The sequence below is a fragment of the Cyprinodon variegatus genome, unplaced genomic scaffold, assembly GCF_000732505.1.
Source record: "Cyprinodon variegatus isolate N-32 unplaced genomic scaffold, C_variegatus-1.0 Scaffold161, whole genome shotgun sequence".
NCBI classification, from domain to species: domain Eukaryota; kingdom Metazoa; phylum Chordata; class Actinopteri; order Cyprinodontiformes; family Cyprinodontidae; genus Cyprinodon; species Cyprinodon variegatus.
In genome coordinates this window covers 36853-58172 of record NW_015150614.1, presented here as the reverse complement: position 1 = coordinate 58172, position 21320 = coordinate 36853, and the positions used below count along the sequence as shown (strand labels likewise).

The 21320-nt window shown below is 37.5% G+C and overlaps 3 protein-coding genes across 5 annotated transcripts in view; 1 reads left to right on the top strand and 2 right to left on the bottom strand.

The window, feature by feature from the left end:
• Window positions 1-2803: 2803 nt before the first annotated feature.
• naa10 (N(alpha)-acetyltransferase 10, NatA catalytic subunit) lies at window positions 2804-8092 on the bottom strand. 2 transcript variants are annotated; one of them, XM_015377878.1, is made up of 8 exons: window positions 7907-8092; window positions 7660-7758; window positions 7519-7577; window positions 4181-4226; window positions 3987-4102; window positions 3819-3863; window positions 3473-3570; window positions 2804-3356 (listed from the first exon to the last, which is right to left on the bottom strand). In XM_015377878.1, exons 1-7 carry the CDS (start codon window positions 7925-7927, stop codon window positions 3477-3479), a joined length of 480 nt encoding a protein of 159 aa, XP_015233364.1. In that variant the 5' UTR covers window positions 7928-8092; the 3' UTR covers window positions 2804-3356; window positions 3473-3476. The 2 variants fall into 2 exon arrangements, with proteins under 2 accessions (XP_015233364.1, XP_015233363.1); XM_015377877.1 differs by having other exon boundaries at window positions 3486-3570.
• Window positions 8093-10206: 2114 nt separating this feature from the next.
• On the top strand, window positions 10207-19590 carry LOC107086790 (ceramide kinase-like). The gene is made up of 13 exons (XM_015377969.1): window positions 10207-10572; window positions 13078-13173; window positions 13334-13471; window positions 13560-13688; window positions 15286-15349; window positions 15457-15602; window positions 15677-15751; window positions 15829-15981; window positions 16219-16324; window positions 17941-18044; window positions 18465-18661; window positions 18748-19058; window positions 19194-19590. The coding sequence occupies exons 1-13, from the start codon at window positions 10437-10439 to the stop codon at window positions 19306-19308; spliced, it is 1770 nt and encodes a 589-aa protein (XP_015233455.1). The 5' UTR covers window positions 10207-10436; the 3' UTR covers window positions 19309-19590.
• A 97-nt stretch (window positions 19591-19687) lies between these two features.
• The window catches only part of LOC107086791 (glucose-6-phosphate 1-dehydrogenase-like), a 9013-nt gene continuing 7380 nt past the window's right edge, over window positions 19688-21320 (bottom strand). For both annotated transcript variants that reach the window (XR_001481322.1, XM_015377972.1), the window contains exon 13: window positions 19688-20249. Coding sequence is in view for 1 of the 2 variants with exons in the window: in XM_015377972.1 (XP_015233458.1) it covers window positions 20237-20249 (13 nt within the window). In the remaining variant the exon portion in view is untranslated. The remainder of the gene's footprint in view (window positions 20250-21320) is intronic.

The window sequence follows — 21320 nt, the reverse complement described above, 5'->3', positions numbered from 1 at the left end:
TTCATTGATTCGAATGTAAGCAACAGAGAAATTAAGAAATGTTAAATATGCTTAAAAAAAAAAAAAAAAAAATTTCAATTACATTGCACTTACTGGCGTGCTTATTTCTAAGCACAGTATACCCACTGTAGACTACACCACTGCCTGGGAGGAATTTGACAAATTAGTTTCTTGTAGAGAATTAATTATCCTGGTAAGAAAAAAAATTTTTTCTTTGTTTGACCACCTTCTGAGTAGCAACTTGATAAATCCTGCAGTTAGTTTCTCTGCAACATGTTTTGTGCTAAAAATTGCCTTCAAACTCAAAAGATAATTTGAAAGGAATTTACGCAACTAAAATCAGACTGACGCTAAACACACTAATTTGGCTCAGACCAAAAAAAAAGGATTTATGGTTGAAGTTGAGCAAGATTTTTTTAATGATTAAGAATAAAACTGAAATCTGCTGTTGAATGAAGCAAGTTCCTTACATTTACAACTTTTGCTTGCAAACAACTGCTGCCTCTGAGGTTGTCAATTTGTGTAATTCCTTCTTGAACTGTGTCAACTCATTCATTTCTTTTGCACAGATGATCTTCATGGTAAATTTCTTACTTCTTTTTTTTTCTGTATTGCATCCCTTTTGCAATTTTCTTTTACTCTAGTTTTCTTTTTGTTTTAATCAAGAAACCAATCTGTATGCAATAAGTCCTTCTGGATATTCCTGTTCCAGAGGTCATTAACCATATATGGCATTTTTGGTCAAAAAGACTTTTAAATGTGCTTATCTGATCATGAGGACAAAGAGAAGGATGATTATCATTTATCCCAGTTCTTATATAGCTGATTTCTAAGATTTTAAAATTATTTTTTAACTTTTAAGTACATTGGATCAGCAAGATTTACAATTATAGCTTTATTGTGAGCTGAAACTGGATTTTGCATCCTGTGTTCATCTAAAATCATATAAGGTTTTAATCTCTTAAAAAGAAAGCTCTTTATGATGTCTGGGAAACAGATACATTTATGATGGGTCACTGAACATAGGCTGTGCTTATCTGCCATGCACCTCTTTCGAAGGTTTCCTTCCTCAAACACACAGCTGGATGGCGTTGCGCAAGTACATTGAAAATCCACTTAACACTTTATGGTTACTATGACAAAGGACCCATTTGAATTATCATCTCTATTTGGGATTTTCCAAGTAGTCATTCCATCTTTGAATCGACACCTTGCTGCAGTTTTAACACCAAAAGCCACAAAAATAGATTGATTAAAGAGTTAATAAATCCAATAATCTCCATTTATAAAATGCATCTATTAGAACTGGATAATTATGTCAAATGTATTTTAAAATGAATGTGTGCATTTTTGTGTTCGTAGGTGGGTTAATGTATAATTAATAACTAAACTTTATTGATCTAACATTGGAGAAATTTACCCCTGCATTTACCTCATCCCCTTGGCAACCAATGGGCTGCCATCGTGGGGCGCCCGGGGAGCAATCGGGTTAAGTCTCTTGCTCAGAGACCCAGAGTGGCAGTCTGTGGGAGTAGGGCTTGAACTCAGAACCTCAGGATCCCAAGCTCTATGCCCTAACCATTAGGCCGCCACTCCCAAAAGAAGATTTGTATGTGTATAATAACAAATACTGCTGAGTGGGAGAATAGGGATAGAATGAAGCAAACTGATGAGAATGGTTCTTATGTCCTCCAGCCTATTGCAGCATAACTAGAGATATCTGAGAATCAGCTGGTTTTCTTCAGCTAGAAAACTTTGAACTAATCTGACTATATGATCTGAATGAATTATCTCTGTAAAATGCCTTCAGATCAATTGTGCTGTAAATAGGTGCTATAGAAGTTTACTAAACAGAATGATTGCTAACCTGTGAAGTTAATCTTTGCGAGATTTGCTGTAAAGACCATACTTTTTTTTTTGTTTCCTGATGCTACCATTTAGAAAATATTTCAGGTCCAGTGCTTTTCCTGGTTTAAAATATTAACTTGTGTCAGTGTGCAGATATAATCAAACCTGTGCAGGTCTTTGCATGGTCTTCATGCTCCTCTGTAGTCAGGATATTTGAACCAGAAACATGTTAAAACTGGTTACCAAAAGTTTTTTCACTTTACTCCTAAAACGTATTTATTTCATTGGATTTTTATGTTTCATACCACTCACAAGTTGCACCTGTTTTTTTTTTCCTGAAGGAGACAGATACTTCTCTTGCACATTGAATTAAATATGTGTTATTAAGGTATTTAGCTAAGGAGATGGTAATCTTCAGCAAGGAAAATAAAACTGGTCAGGCTGATGAGAAGATGGGGTGGGGGCAACCATAGGCAGTTTCCTTTTCTTTATTTAGAGGTTACCCTGGTTCCAACCTACAACTTAGATCAGTGCAAGTTACTGCTTAGGACTTAGTGCTGTTGATTTGCTCAATCTTTTAAATAACAAAAAATTAAAAACAGGCCCATTGTATCATAAAATCACATATGTGCAGTTTTTTTAAGACCCGCATTTTGATTTTTCAGAACAGCATCCATATTAATCAAAGCTTTTTTCTTGATAAATGTGTTTCAAGTAATGCTAGGTAAGTAGATTCAGCGTGCAGTTTTAACACATGCTGAAACCACCCACTCTCAGTTGCACCTGCAAAGCATAAAAGACCTCTATACGCAGCAGTATGCAGGAAGCTCCGATTTAATCTCAACACCATGACGAGGAATTTATATGGGACTATGAAACGTCTTGTTTTCTATAAGGAGATAAAATTTGGACAATGTTTTATACATTTGAATTTAATTTGATCGATGATCTGATTAAAAAGGAGTCTTGCACTTGTTGAAAACTTTAATCCCGTGGTATTAAAATGTATGTACTTTACAACAGTAATGTAGTTTCTCTTTATCCAATAACTGGGGACATGCCAAATGCTAAAGGAAATATTTGTAAAATGTGTTTTTTCCCCCACAAACTTAAGAGATTAAACCAATAGAGCTTATACCAATGGTTTTGTTTAATTTAGACAACACATTGGCTCGCTGTTCATCCCAGCAAGAGAAAAATAAGAGAAAAAAACAAATCAGAGGTGCAGCTTCGGTGATCAGACGACCAGTCTCTTAAAGCCAGAAACAGCTGCAAACTGAGATAAAACTGGATGTTTTTATAAAAAAAAAAGTCAAAAACTGGCATCATTGTGAGTCAGAAGAAGAATCTTTAACGTCTGTGCTTTCCGTTGCCTCGCTGACTTCACTCAACTCTTTGCTTTCTCCTCCGCTGTCCCTCTCACTTTCTCTTTCTTGGTCACCGGAGCCTGATGGGCTCTGACCACATGTTGCTTCTTGACTCGACACATGAACGCCAGGTTTCCTCAACTGCAAGAGTGCAAACACAACAAAAAAGGACAAAAAATTACATTAAAAAATGACAATATTTTCATGTGGTAAAAAATTAAAATATGTCAAAAGTAAGAAAAAAGGAGGACATTTACAGATTTAATTCACCTCATCGGCCATGTGAGCCAGGTCTCTCTTCATGGCATAGGCATCTTCCCCATCCGCGTAATACTTAGGTTCAACTTCACTGATCCTGAAAATATACGAGAAAATGTTTCACTTTATTTACATTCTTAGCTATAAAGTTTATTATTGTTGCAAACTTTGTTTATTTCAGTGACTTGATTCACTAAATGAAACAAATTATATAGATTGAAAGACTGGTTAGTTTAAGCTGACACAGCTATCTTTATCTGTTTATTTCTCTATAACTGTACATATACACACACTATTTGAAGGCCCACGCTCTAAATATTTGACAAGACACAAAAGCAAACTTACTGAAACTTCAGGGTGTTGGAGTACAGGTGTAGAGCCGCTCGGTTGCTTCAGTGGGGAGAAAACATCAGTAAATATGTTGTCACCAAGCTAAAGTACTTCCTTAACGCATCTACACCCAACCAAAAGAAGACTGTTTTCACACCTGGGTAAGAAATGTGGAAAATGTACCTTTTGCGAACGTGAAGTGAGACATATTTAGCATTGAAGTTTTCAATCATGGCTCGGCTGGCCTGGTCCATTAACTTCTGGGCCAGACCAAGGCGTCTGTGCGATCGCTTCACCGCCTGCAACAAGTGAGGAAGGTTTAGACAGACTTCTCAGTGAGGTACAAAACACAACAAGGTGTCTGTACTCAGACTCACCAATGATGTAATATGTCCATGAGGCACATCATCTGGGTCCTCCTCCCTGAAAAAAACAAACAAAAAACAAACAAACAAACAAAAAAAGAGATTATTTGGATATTCAAAACCTTGCACTTAATCAGGAAGCAATTGAAGCTGTCTCTAACCTTTCTGCAAGGCCCATTTATTTATAAAGCAAATTCCAATAGCAAGACAATTTAAAGTTCTGTACATAATAGGAAAACACACAGGAAAAAAGTATATTCCTAGATAACAAAAAAAAAAATAAAACGATTGATGATAAAATGAAAGAACTTAGAATACAAACTTAAACTAATGATATTTAGATAACATATTCAAAGGCTACTACATGCAAGTTTTGATCTGGATTCAAAGCAACTGAGGGTTTCTGCCCTTTTACAATTTTCTGGAAGTTTAATGTTACTTTATTACCGGTATAGCATTTACCATTTTAAAATAAAAATCCTTTAAATATATTACACTCCGTGAATTTATTTCTGACAATTTAGATAATGATATCTTACAGCTCATAAAAACCAAATTCAGTTTAATTCAGGATCTTTCTAAACCTTGTTTTTGCCAACAGAGTGAGGGGAGGGGGCAGAGCTGAACGTTGTCCACCAGATTGTCATTAGTTGTGGATCTCAATCAAATATTAGATTATATATGAAAGTAAAATCACTGATGCTGGCTTCTCACTGTTGAAATTCATACAGTAATAGCCCAAATCATAGGGAATAAATGCGTAAAAACATTGTCATATAAAATGTTATGGTAACATTCCCATCTATCAGCCACAGAACAAGCCACACGAGGTAAGTGTTAAAGAGGGGGAGCTGTTCACAGAGCAGTCTAACCACATTTCTAACCACATTTGAATGTTAAGGTTTAAATAGATGCACAATCAACAGGAATAGCTGTGAATTTGGAAAGATTTTGAAGCAAAGTTACAAAAAAAAAGAAAAAGAAAAAAAAGAAAAGAAATCATAGTGGGATCTAAAATTTTCATTGTAGGTGCATGTCCACTTTAAGAGACATAACCTAAAAAATAAAAATAAAAATCCAGAAATCACATTTTATGATTTTTTTTTTTTTAACTCATGATTTGAGTGATACAGCTGCAAATAAGTATTCGAACACCTGTCTATCAGCTTGAAATCTGACCCTCATAAACCTGTTAGTCTGCCTTAAAAACATCCACCTCCACTCCATTTATTATTCTAAATTAGAGGGACTCGTGTTCTCGCCAAGTTTGTTCTTGAGACGAACACAGGAATGAATGGACTTGAGGAAAACGGAAGCACGCTGCATAAATATGGATCAATTGGAACAGAAGCATACTCGTGATATTGCCACACGCTCAGCTCCCTGTAGCTGCATTTCACCTCGTGCTATTAATAGTCTGTAGATAATAATAAATTCTTACTTTTTTTCATTTAGTGGGGGAATAACAATTAACACAGTCAGATAAACACATATCAAATGAATGTTTTGCCAAATAAAACAAAAAACTCGCCCTCAGAGCCAGCGGTCCTTCACAAGCAGCTATGCGGAGAGAGGGCTGCTGCAGACCACCTGGGATTAGACCTAGCTGCCAATACCCTTGGAGGTCCGCTGGTTGACGTGGTTCTCTCAAATCCAGAAATTCTTTTTTAAATGATGCATTAAATCGGCAAATGGGCCATATAGTGACGCTTAAAAGTATATTATTCTCTGCTCAATTAGAATAGATTTACTTTATTTATCCCAAGCTGGGAAATTGTAGTGTAGCAGCAGCTTTACACGTGTTGCGACTGTCACTATGTGTAAAGCTGCTGCTACACTACAATTTCCCAGCTTGGGATAAATAAAGTAAATCTATTCTATCTATTCTATTCTATTCTATTAATCTTAAAACGCACTGTTATTAAACAATGGCAACAGAAAAGAAAACAGTTATACTCTGAGCTCTGTGAACGCTAAACTAAAAGCTGCTGCCGCCGCAGTGCATGCTGGGACAGCTGTAATCTGTATTTGTAAATTGGAACAGTACTAGGACTGAGTCTGATGACGTTTCACAACTACACGAGTACATGAGAACGCACAAGAACACATAGTGAGAAATGACCTAAGACATCATGGTTTGAAGTCCTGTATGGCGTGGAAGGTTCCCTTAAACCCTTAAATCTTAAGTTTGCCAATTAATATCTGGATGATCCAGAGGAGCCATGGGGAAAAGTAATGTCGTCAGAGACCAAAATAGAACTTTTTGGTCACAATTCCACTAACCATATTTGGAAGAAGAAGAAGAATGATGAGTACCCGCCCAAGAACACCATCCCTTCTGTGAAGCATGGGGGTGGTAGCATCATGCTTTGGGGCCTTTTCTGCACATGGGACAGTGCGACTGCACTGTATTAAGGAGAGGATGACCGTGGCCATGTGTTGCCAGATATTGTGGAACAACTTCCTTTCCACAGTTAGAGTATTGAAGATGGGTGGAGGCTGGGTCTTCCAATATGACAATGACCCAAAGCATGCAGCCAGGATAACCAAGGAGTGGCTCTATAAGAAGCATATCAGGGTGCTGGTGTGGCCTAGCCAGTCTCCAGACCTAAACCCAATTGAGAATCTTTGAAGGGAGCTCAAACTCTGTGTTTCTCAGCAACAGCTAAGAAACCTGACTGATCTAGAGATCTGTGCGGAGGAGTGGAACAAAATCCCTCCTGCAGTGTCAGCAAACCTGGTGAGAAACAACAGGAAAAGTTTGACATCTGTAGCTCAGTGGGTATAGCACTGCTGCCTTGCAGCAAGAAGGTTCCAGGTTTGATTCCCAGCGCGGGGTTTTTCTGCATGGAGTTTCCATGTTCTCCATGAGCATGTGTGGTTTCTCTCCGGCTTCCTCCCACAGTCCAAAAACATGACTGTTAGGTTAATTGGCTTCTCTAAATTCTCCGTAGGTGTGAATGTGTGTGTGAATGGTTGTTTGTCTCTGTGTTGCCCTCCGATGGACTGGTGACCTGTCCAGGGTGTACTCCCCCTCTCGCCCATAAATAGACTCCAGAAGGGATGAACCATGACAGAAAATGGATGGATAATTGCATATAAAGGCTTACCAAGTATACTATACCAAGTATTACTGAATATTATATTAAATAGTTATACAATTTCAGACCCCTCCTTGATTTCTAAGTGGAAGAAACCTGCTAAATAGCAGTGTTTTCAAATACTTATTTTCCTTACTGTATATTGACCTGAGTGTAATTAATCAGTAGGTCTTATTTTTTTATGATTTACAGAAATGTACATTTTGGTAACTTATTGAGATGTGCCCAAGATTGTGGTAGGATACTCACATCTTTGCTAATACATATCCAACTATTTTGCCATTTTCATCCTCTGCGATGTATGAAAGCTGAATAAAAAACGGAAAGACACAGAGTGTGAAACATGTAAACTCTGTCGACATAGAGGGCGAAAAGAGAGAAAAGCAGCACCTGAGGCCACGACAATCCATGATAGAAGTAATATTTCATTTGGTAGTTTTCGGGGAGACACAGCAGGTTGCAGTGCTGCATGTTCATTAGGTCCTCCGGCTGGAACAGATAGAACAGGTTAACCGCAAAGGCACGTTATACAGAGGAAAATCGGTTAACGTCTGCAATTTGCAGCAGGAGTTAAGATTAGCTTAGCATTAGCTGATGGTTAAACAGCGTGGTTGTCATATGATTCCAATGTGCTTACCCTGGCGTTTCGTATATTCATTTTGTTATTTGTGTTTTTAAAAGCTTCGGAAACAAGTTTTCGGTTTACAATAATTCAAACAAGCTTGTTATTATTAACCGCACAACAAAATTTAAAGGTTCTACTCCGCTTGCTAACTGCCTGAATCAGCTAGCATGGAAGGAAGGAGGAAATGTCTGGTGGGAAATACTTCCGGTAAAGAAGTTCCAACACTTCACAATAAAAGCATGCAGATTTGGACGTATGTATGATGGTGTTATTGTATCGATTTCAGTGATTAATTCGCTCCTTTATTCAAAAAGCAAAGGCAAGAAAGAAAAAAAAAATAATAGTGAAGCCATTAAAACAATGTCCTTACATACAGAACTGCAAACAAAGAAAAAAATCTCCACACGTTTAAAAGTAGCCTAGAGTACATCGCTTTGGTCAAGTCTCCTGACTTGAATAAGGGCGCCATATAAGTACATGCCATTTACTATTTACCATTTACATGATTGCATATTTTAAAACAATAGAGCATTATCTTTTTAAAATTTTGTTTTTTGTGTTTTTTTCATCCCAATTGTTAGATTTTATTAAAACAGACACAGCCGCAATAACAATGAACAAAAAAATGTAAAAGGGATGGAGATACCTACAACAATAAATCTGTTAGATTTTCCCTTGCTCTGTGTTGTTTAGAGTTTGACATGTCAAATTCTGAGAAATTTAGCTTTTTTTTTTTTTACACTTCTCTTTAAATACACGCAAACTCATAACTTCCTCTAGTTGTTGTTTTTAACGCACACCAATCAGCAGTGTTTCCATAACTATTTTTAATTTAGCAAAAAAGCAACTGAAATATGCTAGGGACAAGTCCTTTAATATAAAAATGGGGAATAACTTTTGATTTCCTCATTATTTGTCAAGACAATTAATTGTAGGACTGTGGAAGGCAATTTTATATTGGTCATTAGTCCTTTTTTAAGTAGTGCAATCAGTCTGGACTTTCCTTACCCTTTTCTCAAACCAAGATACTTAAACAGTTCAAGTATTGGAAACAGGAGATAGCTTATGACAGACCTTAGCTCGCTTTAAAATTAAATTATTCAATAAATATAGTATTCTCATTGAGATGGGTCATTTTAGTTGCCTCAAAACATTTTATCGTATGCCTCTCAAAATAAAAAAGAATGAGACAAAGTCAGCTTACTTTCTGTAACCTATTTAGATTGTTCATAACCTTATTTACATTAAATTTCATTAAAGTAGTTACAAAATGCAAGTAATACATCCTTAATAGCTTAAAAAAGAAAATGTTCTTAAACATATTGTATTATATTTAACAGAAGCTACCCCTTTACGATTAGATGCATCATATCAGGTGGAGATGCTGTTACAGAGCCCTGGAAAGAAGACTGTTGCAGCTTATTAGTTTCAAAGTATTTGAAAATTAGCCAATCTACTATGGAAATAAGTCTAAATAGTGGACTTAAAAAAGCAGCATATAAGTCTGAACCTTCTTGCTGCAAGGCAGCAGTGCTATCCACTGCACCACTGAGCAGCCCACTCTGAAACAGTTTATTAACGCCTAAATTAACTTAAAATGCCGAAATCTGCTGGCAAAACATGTTCACTTTTATTATCCTGGTGCCTGCAGTTTGGATTACATACATGAAAAACACCTACCAAACCACAAAAAGGCAGCCGGGTCAGTGGCAGCTGTTGGGATGGGGAATCCTACTGACAGCACATCTTCGGTATGTGGGGGTCTGAGCGGCTCCGACAGCAAAAAAACACTCTGACACTGCTGCACCTCTCTCAAATTGTAGGTGACCGCAGACACTACCGCAGACAGGAGGCACGGTTGTTTTTGTTTCTATGACCGAATTGCAGAAAACAACTCGTGAGGCTGGACCAGCTAGAAGAGCGAAATGGGCTAGAAAGCTGGTACCCTTTTTCCACTTTGATCCCCTCTATTTTTCACCGTCATGTCCCTCCGTTGTTGGACAAACTCGACCCCCACTTCCTCACCGCCTCGGCTGTATCTAAGACCACTCTTCAATACTGGGCATAAATAAAAAATTTCTGCGTCAAGCTCACTGCGACACACTGCTGCAGGAGTATAACCAGCCCTTTAGAGGGAAAAAATGGCAAGGGTGGCTAATGGTAGGTCCCTGGTCCCCCATCTAGCTCCGCCCCTGTCCATATAAAGAGACACAGTCCCTCAGGTAAACTATCATCCAATCAGCTGCTTTATGCAAATTGCAGCTACAGGTGCCACAAGGGGAGGGACTAGAGATAAGGTCTACTTAACACATCTTTAACGCTGGAGCGGCAGCGACTAAAATGTTACACGCTTAACGTGTAATCCAGAGGAAAATGATAATTATTCCAGCCCAGATCTGTAACACCAGAGAGAGGAAAACCATCGGCTGGATTCCTGACTGACTGAATCCAGATTATTGTTTGTTTTCTGTTGTTTCCAAGCGATGTGAAAGTTATGGAGGTAAACTGCGGTCAAAGTGTTATTTGGATCCATTTCGGGTGAATGAGAGCGCAGATGGAGAACGACCTGAGGCTGGAGTCAAGTTTATGGGTTGGGAATAAGAGATACCTGGCTGTCCTGACAGGCTGGCATCTCAAATGGACCGAGGCTGACAAGAAGAACCGCGATAAGAAAGCAGGTGAGGGATCCTGCAGCTCCTCTCCAGGCCACACTAACCTACACTCTACAGCCACAGTTAGAAATAGAATAACAGGACTATATGTGACATTTTAAAGGAACAATTTATTAAAAATTATACTTAATCACTAGTCGTGCAAAACTACTTAAGGTTTCATGACGGAATGAATAACAAAAGCAGTTTTAAGCGTGCAGACAGGGAGTGCTTTAATTAAGTCTTGCAGAACAGAAGAAGAACTAGTTAAACAGCACCAACATGTTATCAAACAAGTTTACTGCAAACAGGCTGGAAAAACACACACACACCTCCTGACACATTACCTCAGCTTAATACAGGCTTTATTGCTTCTCATTATATCTATCCCTCATTAGTAGCAGATTTTGAACCCACTAATGAACATACAGTGCTTCTAAAAGTAATCAGAGTATGCATTTCAATAGTTATTTGTGAAATAGTGATTTTAGTTACTAAAAGTAAACTTAAACCAACCTGGCCAAATGAGTAGGAAAGGTTTTCTGTTTAAATCATGGAATAAATAGGATGAACCTATTTTTGGTTTCAAATTTCTCTTGTTTATTGAGGGACTGATCTCAGTGACCTGCAGACTCTATAATCTGCTGAAACAGAACCTGCATGACAATATCAGAGATAGCAAAAAATCAAATGCACATCAACACATCATGCCCCCATCTGAAAAGATCACTGACACCATCATACAGCAAACGTGTACAAAGCCATTTTTTAAAAGCTTCCACAGTAGGTCAAAAAGTTGGAGAACAGTTTTCCACATTTGGTGAAGATGTGGCACATGTTTTAAAATCATATTGCTTGGCCTGTATGATAAAAATCACTTAAAAAAAAACTGTTTAAGAACATGAAGATCTAAAACAGCAAAACAGCTTCCTACCCCAAGGATGTTCAGGAAAAAGTGATATCACAGTTTAGATCTATCAAAATGGAAAGGGATTTACAAAAATACTTTTGAAGCTTTAGGACTTCAGATAATCATAACATTTTTTTCCATTTGTTCTAATTAATGGGAAAACAACAACAGCATTGGAACTTCTATAGAACTGCAGACCCCAGGGCTTCAGCTAAGGTCAGTTTTTATATTTTATCAAAAGGAGAGAGAATGGGCAAAAATCATTTCCATGAAAGAGATATGCTTTTTGCATTTAAGCCAAGATCTGTCGCAAAACCTGTTTTATGATCTTGAAAATTCTCAAATGTCAGGAGACTCTTCTTTAGACCAAAGAGGTCAGTGTCCTGCTACATCCACTTTAAAATCAAACACATTTCAAAAGCAGAACATCATTCCTGCAGTCCTATAAGATGGGTAATATGATGGTTTGCAGATACTTTGCCTCTTACTTGTGCTTGAGACGCTGTGGCTTGATCTTCAACGCTTTTGTGGTCAAAATCCTTCCCATTTGGCTGAATTACAGCAACTCCATAAAGAAGATTCTGACAAAATCCCTTCAGAGCATGTAGGGACCTCTTTAAAAGTTTGCCCAACGATTTTAAATAGCTGTCGTTAAGTTTAGGGGTAATTATTTTATCCTTTTGATAGATTAGATAATATTTGGAAAACATATTTCTTTTATCATAATCTCAGTTTATGTATGATTTTACAATTATTGAGATGACAGACTGTCAGAATCATTTAAAGTGATTTAAACAAGGATGCAAATGTTTCCAGTAGAAGTGGCTTCTGAGGTAAAAGAAGGATAAATTATCAAAATAAAATGTCACCTCAACAAGCAGTAGTATATTTCATGTGTCAAAATCAATGGCCTGTTGATTTATCATTAACAGCTAGATTGAATTACACTGACATCACCTGTTTTATTTATTTATTTTTGTAGGTGTATTGGTCTGATGACACACACTGCAGGCCTTTTAAACAAACAAAGGCTCAATTCTAATCATGTTTATCTAGCATAAACCAGGAAGCCAGCAAGGCCAGTAGAAGTTCTATGAAAATGAGGTGGCTCAACAGAATCGGCTTTCATTTCAATCACACTGTGTTTTGTTTTTGTTTTGTTTGTAACAATATAGTCAAATCAGGTAAATGTCATTGCCATGGGATTATATAATTAAATGGAAAACATACATGTTGCTCTACACTGCAAAAACAATCCAGAAATAAGTAAAACGTTTTTAGATTAAGTGTATTTAGCCTTAATTTGAGCAAGCAAATAAGATTATTTGCCAATGGAATTAGTTGTTTTACTCTTAAAATATGATCATTAGATAATATGCACTTAAAATAAAACAATGCAGTTGTTTTTTCTTATTTTAAATCTAGTCTTGTTCCATCGGCAAAGTGTCTCACTAACCTTCTAAATTCAAGAAAAAATGCACTTATTTTAAGAAAAAAATACTTATTTAGATTTCAATGTTTTACACTGTACATTTTACCTGTGCTTTAACTTTTAAAAAGCAAAAAAATGACTCCGTTAGTTTTGATAAAGGTTTAGATTTTTGATTGCACCCGTGTTAAAGTTTCAGTTCCTGTGGCCGAGGTGGTGGGAGTGGAGGAGGGCCGGGTGGAGATCCTGCCTCACAAGTCTGTGGAAGATACAGACAGAGACTTCACAGGTATGTTTGCTTTGGTAAAATAATCATTGCACAACCAGTTTAACACCAACATGCAGCTTTATTACCAAATCTATTATCACTGCCTGCTGCAACAGTGGCCAGTTAGAGTAGCTGAGGATGTGGTGGTAAAACATCTATTTACTAATCTTTCTGTTTGCAGTTTTCTATGTGAAGCGCAGCAGCAGTAGGAGTTCTTCTGGGCTGCTGTGGAGATTGGGCCGGACTCAGTTTACGTGTCCCAGTCGGGTCCTCAGAGATCAGTGGACAAGACACATTCGGACAGCCCTCAAAACTCATAGTAAGAAGAGATCTTTTTATAACTTTCTTTGGTTTTTGTTTAATCTCAGCTTTGCAGCCACTAGTAATATTGTGAATGCATGTTTCAGGTCCCCTGCGTCCACACAGGCTGATGGTGTTTATCAACCCCTTTGGAGGAAAGAAAAAAGGAAGACAGATCTACCACTCACAGGTTGCCCCACTGTTTGAGCTGGCTGGCATCAGCTCACATGTAATAGGTAAGCTCTGAACTGTTATAAAGTATTCATATCTTTCAACATTTTTATACTTAAGCCACAAAGTTCAGTTTTATTGTACAATACACATTGTACATATTCCACAATATCAGATACATTTTTTTGTTTTACTTAAAGGCAAACTGCGTAATTTTTAGCCACTAGAGGCACTATACCTGTAACTGCCCATATTTTACTTCTACTAAACATAGAAAGTAATAACAAGATATACGAGTCTAATAATAAAGTTGAGAGAAGAAAATCGGTTTTACATCCGGCTTCTTCTTTCAGTCTGCGGCCACTAAAAACTCCTTTCCAACTCCCTTTTTTCCTTGCACACAATCCCCCCCACTTTATCTCTTTTTAGCCTCCTCAGAAGGTTTAAATTTTTTCCTTGCCTCAGCCATGACCAGTAGTCTAGCAGGGGGAAAAATAGTGGAGCAAAAGCTTTAGCTTCATCAGGATATAGGAGCCTGTGGCCGTAAAGCGATACATTCTTCCACGTCACATGACCTGCCCAACAACCGTGCGTCTTCTCCCAACTTATTTAGGCGGAGTTTCAAAAGGGGAGCCCCGCTAGTAGCATCGATAGTGACAAGCACTATATATTGGCCTGAGGAATCTTTTAAAATAACTTGTATGCGTCAACTCTTTAGGTCACAAAGTCAGCGGTGCACCTCTAATGTTGCAAGAACAGGAACAGAGTTCCTTCTGGCTAAGACATTTCAAACTTCACAACAACTCAGGTGCAGAACTGTTGGGAAATCCTAATAGGTCACTCCCTTTTCAGCATTTGTAAATAATGGTTGTCGAACAATGTCCAAGAAAGAAGATCAGCCTATAAGGTGTGTGAAGAAAACATGGCAAGATCTCCCTATCCCAAAATAAAATCTGTAAAATGCTGCAAAAGATCTGAGAACTTCAGAAATGTTACAAAACGTTGTTAAGTCCATCATTAAGAAATGAAAAGAGCCAGGCAGAACAGCTTAGGCATTGTCTTTTATGTAATTAATCAGAGAATATGCTCAGATTATTAAAATAAAGCAAGAAAATGTCCCATTGCTATTGGTTTTGTCATAAATCATGAAGGATACTCTGGTAACCCATGGAGGAAGAGATGAAAATTTAACTTCTCTGTCACTCCTAAGAACCCATCCCCTATATCGACACAGACTGGTGGAGAAAATATGCTGTGGAGATGGGATATGGAGAAATATTAAATTGGGATCATTCCAGGTTAATTTTGGAAGAAAACATTGGTTCACATATTGGTGCCTGTGCCCCAGATGGATGTTCAATTCCAGCTTATTCGCCAGCAATGTGTGGTTTTGTGAGATTTACTACAAAAGTGCTTTGAGCAGAAGAGCCACATAATTTATTATTGAACTGATTTTAATATTAGTTTGTTTTTTACTGTATAATTTTGCATAACTTTGTGGCGGCCTAATACATAAACTCCAAAAGAAATATCTATACATTTGGCCTTTTAATTTAACAAAAAACTGTATTGTTTTTTAATCATTCTGATCTGACATGTAGCCTCTGTTTGACCCACTTAGCTTTTAACTTGCATGTTGTTGTTTTTTTCCTTCACTTGTAGTGACTGAACGGGCCAACCAGGCCAGAGACCACCTGCTGAAGAAAGACCTGACAGGCTTTGATGGGTGAGTGCTGTCAGCATTGTGAGGTAAATGCTGTGGTAAGATAGTGCTGAAAAGGCTGCAGTCTGGTTCCCTCACAATACAGAAAGGATTGTGTTTGCTTTTGACAGTGTGGTGTGTGTGGGCGGCGACGGCATGTTCAGTGAATTGCTCCATGGAGTCATTGGAAGAACACAGCAGGAGGCAGGCCTTTGTGAGAACGATCCTGCGGTCACTCTGCAGCAATGTCCTCTCCACATTGGCATCATCCCGGCAGGTAATTGTTAGAAAGTGTTCATCCATACATTGGAGTGTGAAAACTACATTTTCATTCATTGTCTTTTAATATAGGCTCCACAGACTGTGTTTGCTACGCCACAGTGGGAGTGATCGACCCTGTTACCTCAGCTTTACACATCGTCATTGGTGAGAAAAAGTTTCCGTAAAACAAATCTTTGTTCTTTCAATTTAAACTCAGTGTATATCCTTCTGCAAACCTGCAGGAGACTCTCAGCCTTTGGACGTGTGTTCGGTCCATTATGGCCCTGGTCAGGTGAAATACTCTGTATCTCTGGTGGGCTATGGCTTCTATGGTGATGTCCTAGCTGAGAGCGAAAAACACCGCTGGATGGGACCCTTCAGATATGACTACTCAGGTCTGACACAGATCCAATGTAAAACAATTGCGTGCCAGAAAAAAAAGAATATATATATATATATATATATATATATACCGTATATATTTTATACTCTTAATTAAGCTGATTGCTGCAATCTGACCACAACTTCCCTTATGTCAGATTATATGCAACAGAACCCCTATGTACTCTCTGTGTGTCATGCTTTCTTCTGCTGAACATTTCTATCCAATTCATGTGATCTGTTTTGTTTAGGTGCAGTGGTGTTTCTGAGTAACAGAAGCTACAGGGGCACCGTCCAGTATTTGCCAGCAGACCCACTGATGTCCAGCCCGAGAGATAAAACCCGCTGCTTGTCCGGGTAAAATGTCAACCATTGATAGATTATTACACAAACAACTGTGTGCAAAAATGTTGAAGATGAAAGAACAAAGGAAAGTTCATTTTTTAAGGGTTTGACAACATGCAATGTTGAAGCAGTACATGGCTGTGGTTGTTGACACCATGATTAACACCATGATTAGTTAGGCAGAAAGACATAATTATGTTTTGGTACAGTAAAATTAAAAACTACTGCAAAAAGAGAAATTCCAAATCTAATAAATGATCATTACTTTGCTGAATTTAGGCAGGTTTTTGGATGTGAAATAATTTAGATTTTTGATCAATCGCTTCATATACAGGAAAAAACAAAGCTGCAATAACCTGGTTGCATAAATGGACTACGGCTGCTTTTTGTTATATAAAATTCTTTTTTAATTTGATAATTTGGTTTCCTTAGGTAAAGCCATTATTTGTAGAGATGTTACAAAGGATCAAAATTATCAATTATTATAATTATCATTATCAATGTATCGTTCAGGAGAATGAGATAAGATGGATGATACTATTAAGTAATCAAAAGTTAGAAGAAATGTGTGACAAAAATAACAAAATCTTGAAGTTTTTTTAAAACAGATTGAAAGAAAAACCACCAAAAGCAAAATTCAGAGAAAAGGCTTTTCTCAATATGTCTGACCTGAGGAGTTACCAAAGGAAGTCTCCACTAAAAATCTCCCAGAATCTCATGTGAAATGTCTAATGGTCTAATAAAACTGGAGCCATGTTTCTAAAATCTAAATCTCTGGCAAATAATGCATTACCCAACAAACACCTCACCCAGAGTGAAGCGTGGTGGTGGAGGCATTGTTCTCGGTGGTTACTTTTGTTCAAATCGAATTTAGAACTTAAAAAATATGGTTGTTTATAGTCAAAGGTAATGGTCAGTGTCAACCCAAAACCTCTAGTTATGTTTCTGGGAGTGAATACGAAGAGGCATTTTATTTCTCAGTAAGTAGAAGCATGTGTGCAAATAAAAAAAACGTTTGAACACCTTGGACTTCAAAATGGCTTAGGAAAAGAACTGGGATGCCTGAGACTAAATGTTTAAAATATCAGCCAGTGTTCAAAATTTGCCCACAGTTATGAAGCCAGCACTTTGAAATGTTCCTCCTAACAGTTCACTGTGTTTAAATTTTTCATAATTTTTGTTACTCTGCAAAGCATGGCATTTTAACCAGGGTTTATATATATTTTGCATATCACTTTATCTTCCCTTCAGCCTTTAATGTGTCCTAATCTACGTTATCTGAGGCAAAGGGTGGTGATGATTTTCTGTAACCCTAAACCCCTTTAATAAGAAAAGAAAAAAAAAAAACATGCATGTAGGCTGTGTGGGAGAAAATGCTCAAGGGCAAAGCTTGGGACAATGGAACCGCTACCACCTGCAGCGGGGTGTTGGGTGTATCTTAAGGAGGATGACAGCAGGAACTTGATCTAGATGAAAGGTGAAACTCAACCTGGTGTTAGGAGTGTGCGCCTCAGTCTTTGTTTAAGCACGCTACCTCTGGCTGACAGCAACTGTTTTAGGACCGTTTTATGAGTAGGCATTAGAATTTAGGAGCTCTTTAAAACTCTGTGTGTTGTGTGTGTTTTTAGGTGTGGTGTTTGCTCCAAAAGCACAGAGAAACTTTTCACAAACTCCTCGGATGAAGGCTCTCTGTACAGCTCCTACTCTGGGCCGTTCAGTAATGAATCAGAAGGTAAAAACAGAATTATTTTTGTACAATTAAGGCCCAGAAAAGTCAATATAAAAAGTACGTTTATTTTCCTGTCCTTGTTATTCTTATGATAATTAAATTTACCATAAAGTCTTGTCATTCTGGATATAATTGATAATTGATCCACATAATGTGTTTTCTTTAGTGATGGATTTGGTTAAATAGATCTACTTTTCAATTTTTAGATCTTAATCATAGATTAACAGTTAATAAGTGTACTAAACCAAATATGTATTAACTTTCCTTACTTATTGTCATATTTTTGCAGCATGTCATAAATAGACATTAAACAGTACTCTTTAAGTGTTTTATTTTATTTATTCTTTGCTGATGACCATGCAGGGTAAGTGCAAGAATGGAATTTAAATCTACAGAACCTGGCCTGTCTGTTTCTTTCTTTAGATGATTGGGTGAGTGTGGACGGCAGGTTTAAATGTGTGTCTTTAACATGCATGTCCAGCTCATGCGCCAAAAGTCCTCTGGGTCTCTCTCCCTCTGCCCACCTGGCTGATGGAACAGGAGATCTTATCCTAGTATGGGACACTAACCCTCTGGGCTTCCTCACCTATCTCTACAGACACACAACCTCTCAGGACCAGGTATGGGTTCCTTATTCTGAAAAAAAAAGAGGCTAAATAGACATTAAAAAGGTTGCAATGACTCTTTGTTTTCACCTGTCTCCTAGTTTGACCTGCCATTTGTGGAGGTTCATCGTGTGAAGGCCGTGCGTTTCTCCCTGGCAAGCGAAGGAGAGGAGGCAGAGGACAACGGTGGTCTAAATATTGGGATGGATGGAGAAGATGGAGGATATAATGGAAGTACAAGCAGAGCTGGATCGAAGCAAAACCTGGCAACAAGACCAGAGGGACAGACTAAGACAAGCAAGGATAAAACACTGAACCCCTTCATGTGTGGCCTGTGCTGCAGAAAAGCTCCTACTGCGTCAGTCTGGAACTGCGACGGAGAAATTCTGCCTTTTCCTAAAATCTTCTGCAAGTAAGTGAACATCATGTTGCCTCTTGCTGAGCCTGTCACGTCTTTGATAGTCTTTCATTTACAGTGCACTCAAACACAGATAGGTATCCTGTGACTCATAATCAGTTTTGTCTTTTACTATGCTGCCTTTCTCAGGATTCATGGCCAGTTGGTGCGTCTGTATGCCAGGGGCATCGAAGATGGGGCCTCCTTAAAAGACTGCGCTGAGGAGAGGCTGGAGTGCAACAGAACGTGTAGCCTACCTAGATGAAGTCTGAAAATCCATATAAAATATATCAGATGGGTGTTCAAGCGTTTGTAGAATTGATGAAACTGCAGCAAGTCCTGCAGTTTGATTGCCAAGGAGGTCCTCAAGTTACAGTGTACAATAACCACTAAAATGATTTAAATATAAATGGTAAAGAGACCATTTATTAATATTTAACAGATTATTTAATGTTTGATTCATATGTTATATGCATCTAAACTATTTATAAAAGGTAAATATTAATCCCACTGATGTCAGGGTGCAACATGGCAGGGCAAGTTAAAAGTCCACTGATGTTAGGGCTAAACTAACATGGCAAGGCAATATGATCCATTTACCTTTCATAAATGGCTTAAAGTCATTTTATAAAATATTAAATAAAATATTAACCATTAATAAATTGTCTCTTTAACATTTATTATGATTATGATTGTTATTGTAAAGTGCAACCTTTCCTCATATTTCAGGCACTTTAATTTCTACTTTTTCACTGTAATATTTAGAAAAGGACTATTTATATCTAAAACCTTATACATGTTCCTTTAAAAAAGTGTATCCGTTACTGTGCACGTCATGTTTGCTGCTTCTAGTCTGTTATGGTTTTTGTCTTCTTTAAGAGAATTTAGGCATGTTGACTGAGGCTGCAAGATATATGAAATAAAAACATGTATTTTAACATTTCTTTATTAGTGTGAATCAAAACAGCAACAGCTTCAGATCATAAAGGAGATAGATGAGTTTCTTATTAGACTACACATTGACTCATCAACTAACCAAACAGCTACAATTTTACTACTGTAAACCAAGCGCAGTAGACTTGCTTATTTGAACACATGTCCACCGATACTGTTCTTCCCACAACTTTCTGAATCCCAGGAAAGATCCCTGTAGGTTCTGATCTGTGCAGGTGTGTACTGTACAGTAGTTCCAGTTAGGGTACACAGCTGGTAGAGAGAGAAAAAAGAAATTATATGGGTATGTTTTTTCTTTTTCAATTCCTGCTTAAAAATAGAAATATTTAAAGTGTGGCATACACCCCTCTTTACTCTGACAATTGGCCTTTGTCACCAGATATTTGTTTTTTTGGAAAAAACGAAAAACACACATGTCAAGCTTCAATTGTTGTAGTGGCAGCATCATGTAGTGGGAAAGCTTTTCTTCTGAGTAGACATTTAGGTTTGTCAGAGTTTCAAAGATGATAATTAGTACTAAATATGTGTTTTTTAAAAGTAAATCTATAAGATGCTGCAAACTTCAAAATATTTTGTAGGAGGTTCACTTACCTGCTGGGCTGTGGTGGTAAAAATATAACTAGAGCTACAAGTTCATGTTTAAGCTCGAAGCACCTTTTTAGAATGGTCTAGTCAAAGTCCAGACCAAAATCCCTTTTAGATGTTGTGTTAAGGATTCTTCAGAGTTCTTTATCTAACCTGTCCAAGTGTTAATAGGGAAAAGGATGGCCACCATTTTCAGTCTGTAGATGTGGAGGTGGAAAAAAGATTGTTCAAGGTTTACAGCAGTTATTGCATCAAAAGGTAGTTTTGGAGTGTGGTATGTCAACGGGGATTCATGCACTTCCCCCCACATCTAAATTATACACCATTTTGTAGGTTTTTGGTTACAAAATCAACTGAGAAAAATTCTAGAGGGTCGGGATTAGGTCTAGGCAATTAATTGCATCTGCAATATAATCGCAAAGCAAAATGCAATTTTCAAAATGTGGAGACACTCAATATTCATCATAATACATCTATAGTAAATAGAAAAATGTCTCACTCTAGCCCTTTAGGTGACATCAATATGGATAAAGTGGGTTTGCCACCAGAGATACAGCTAGCACACAGATCCATGCATGCAAATCGAATTTAGCACTTTTTCAAACAAAGTTTACAGTAAAGTCCAGCAACAATTGACTCTAGACAAGCAAGCTTTCAATGTCATGAAAAAACTAAAATCCTGTATTAAAGCATTTAGATGATTTTGGTTAATGTAAAGGAAAGTCAGAATAAAATCAC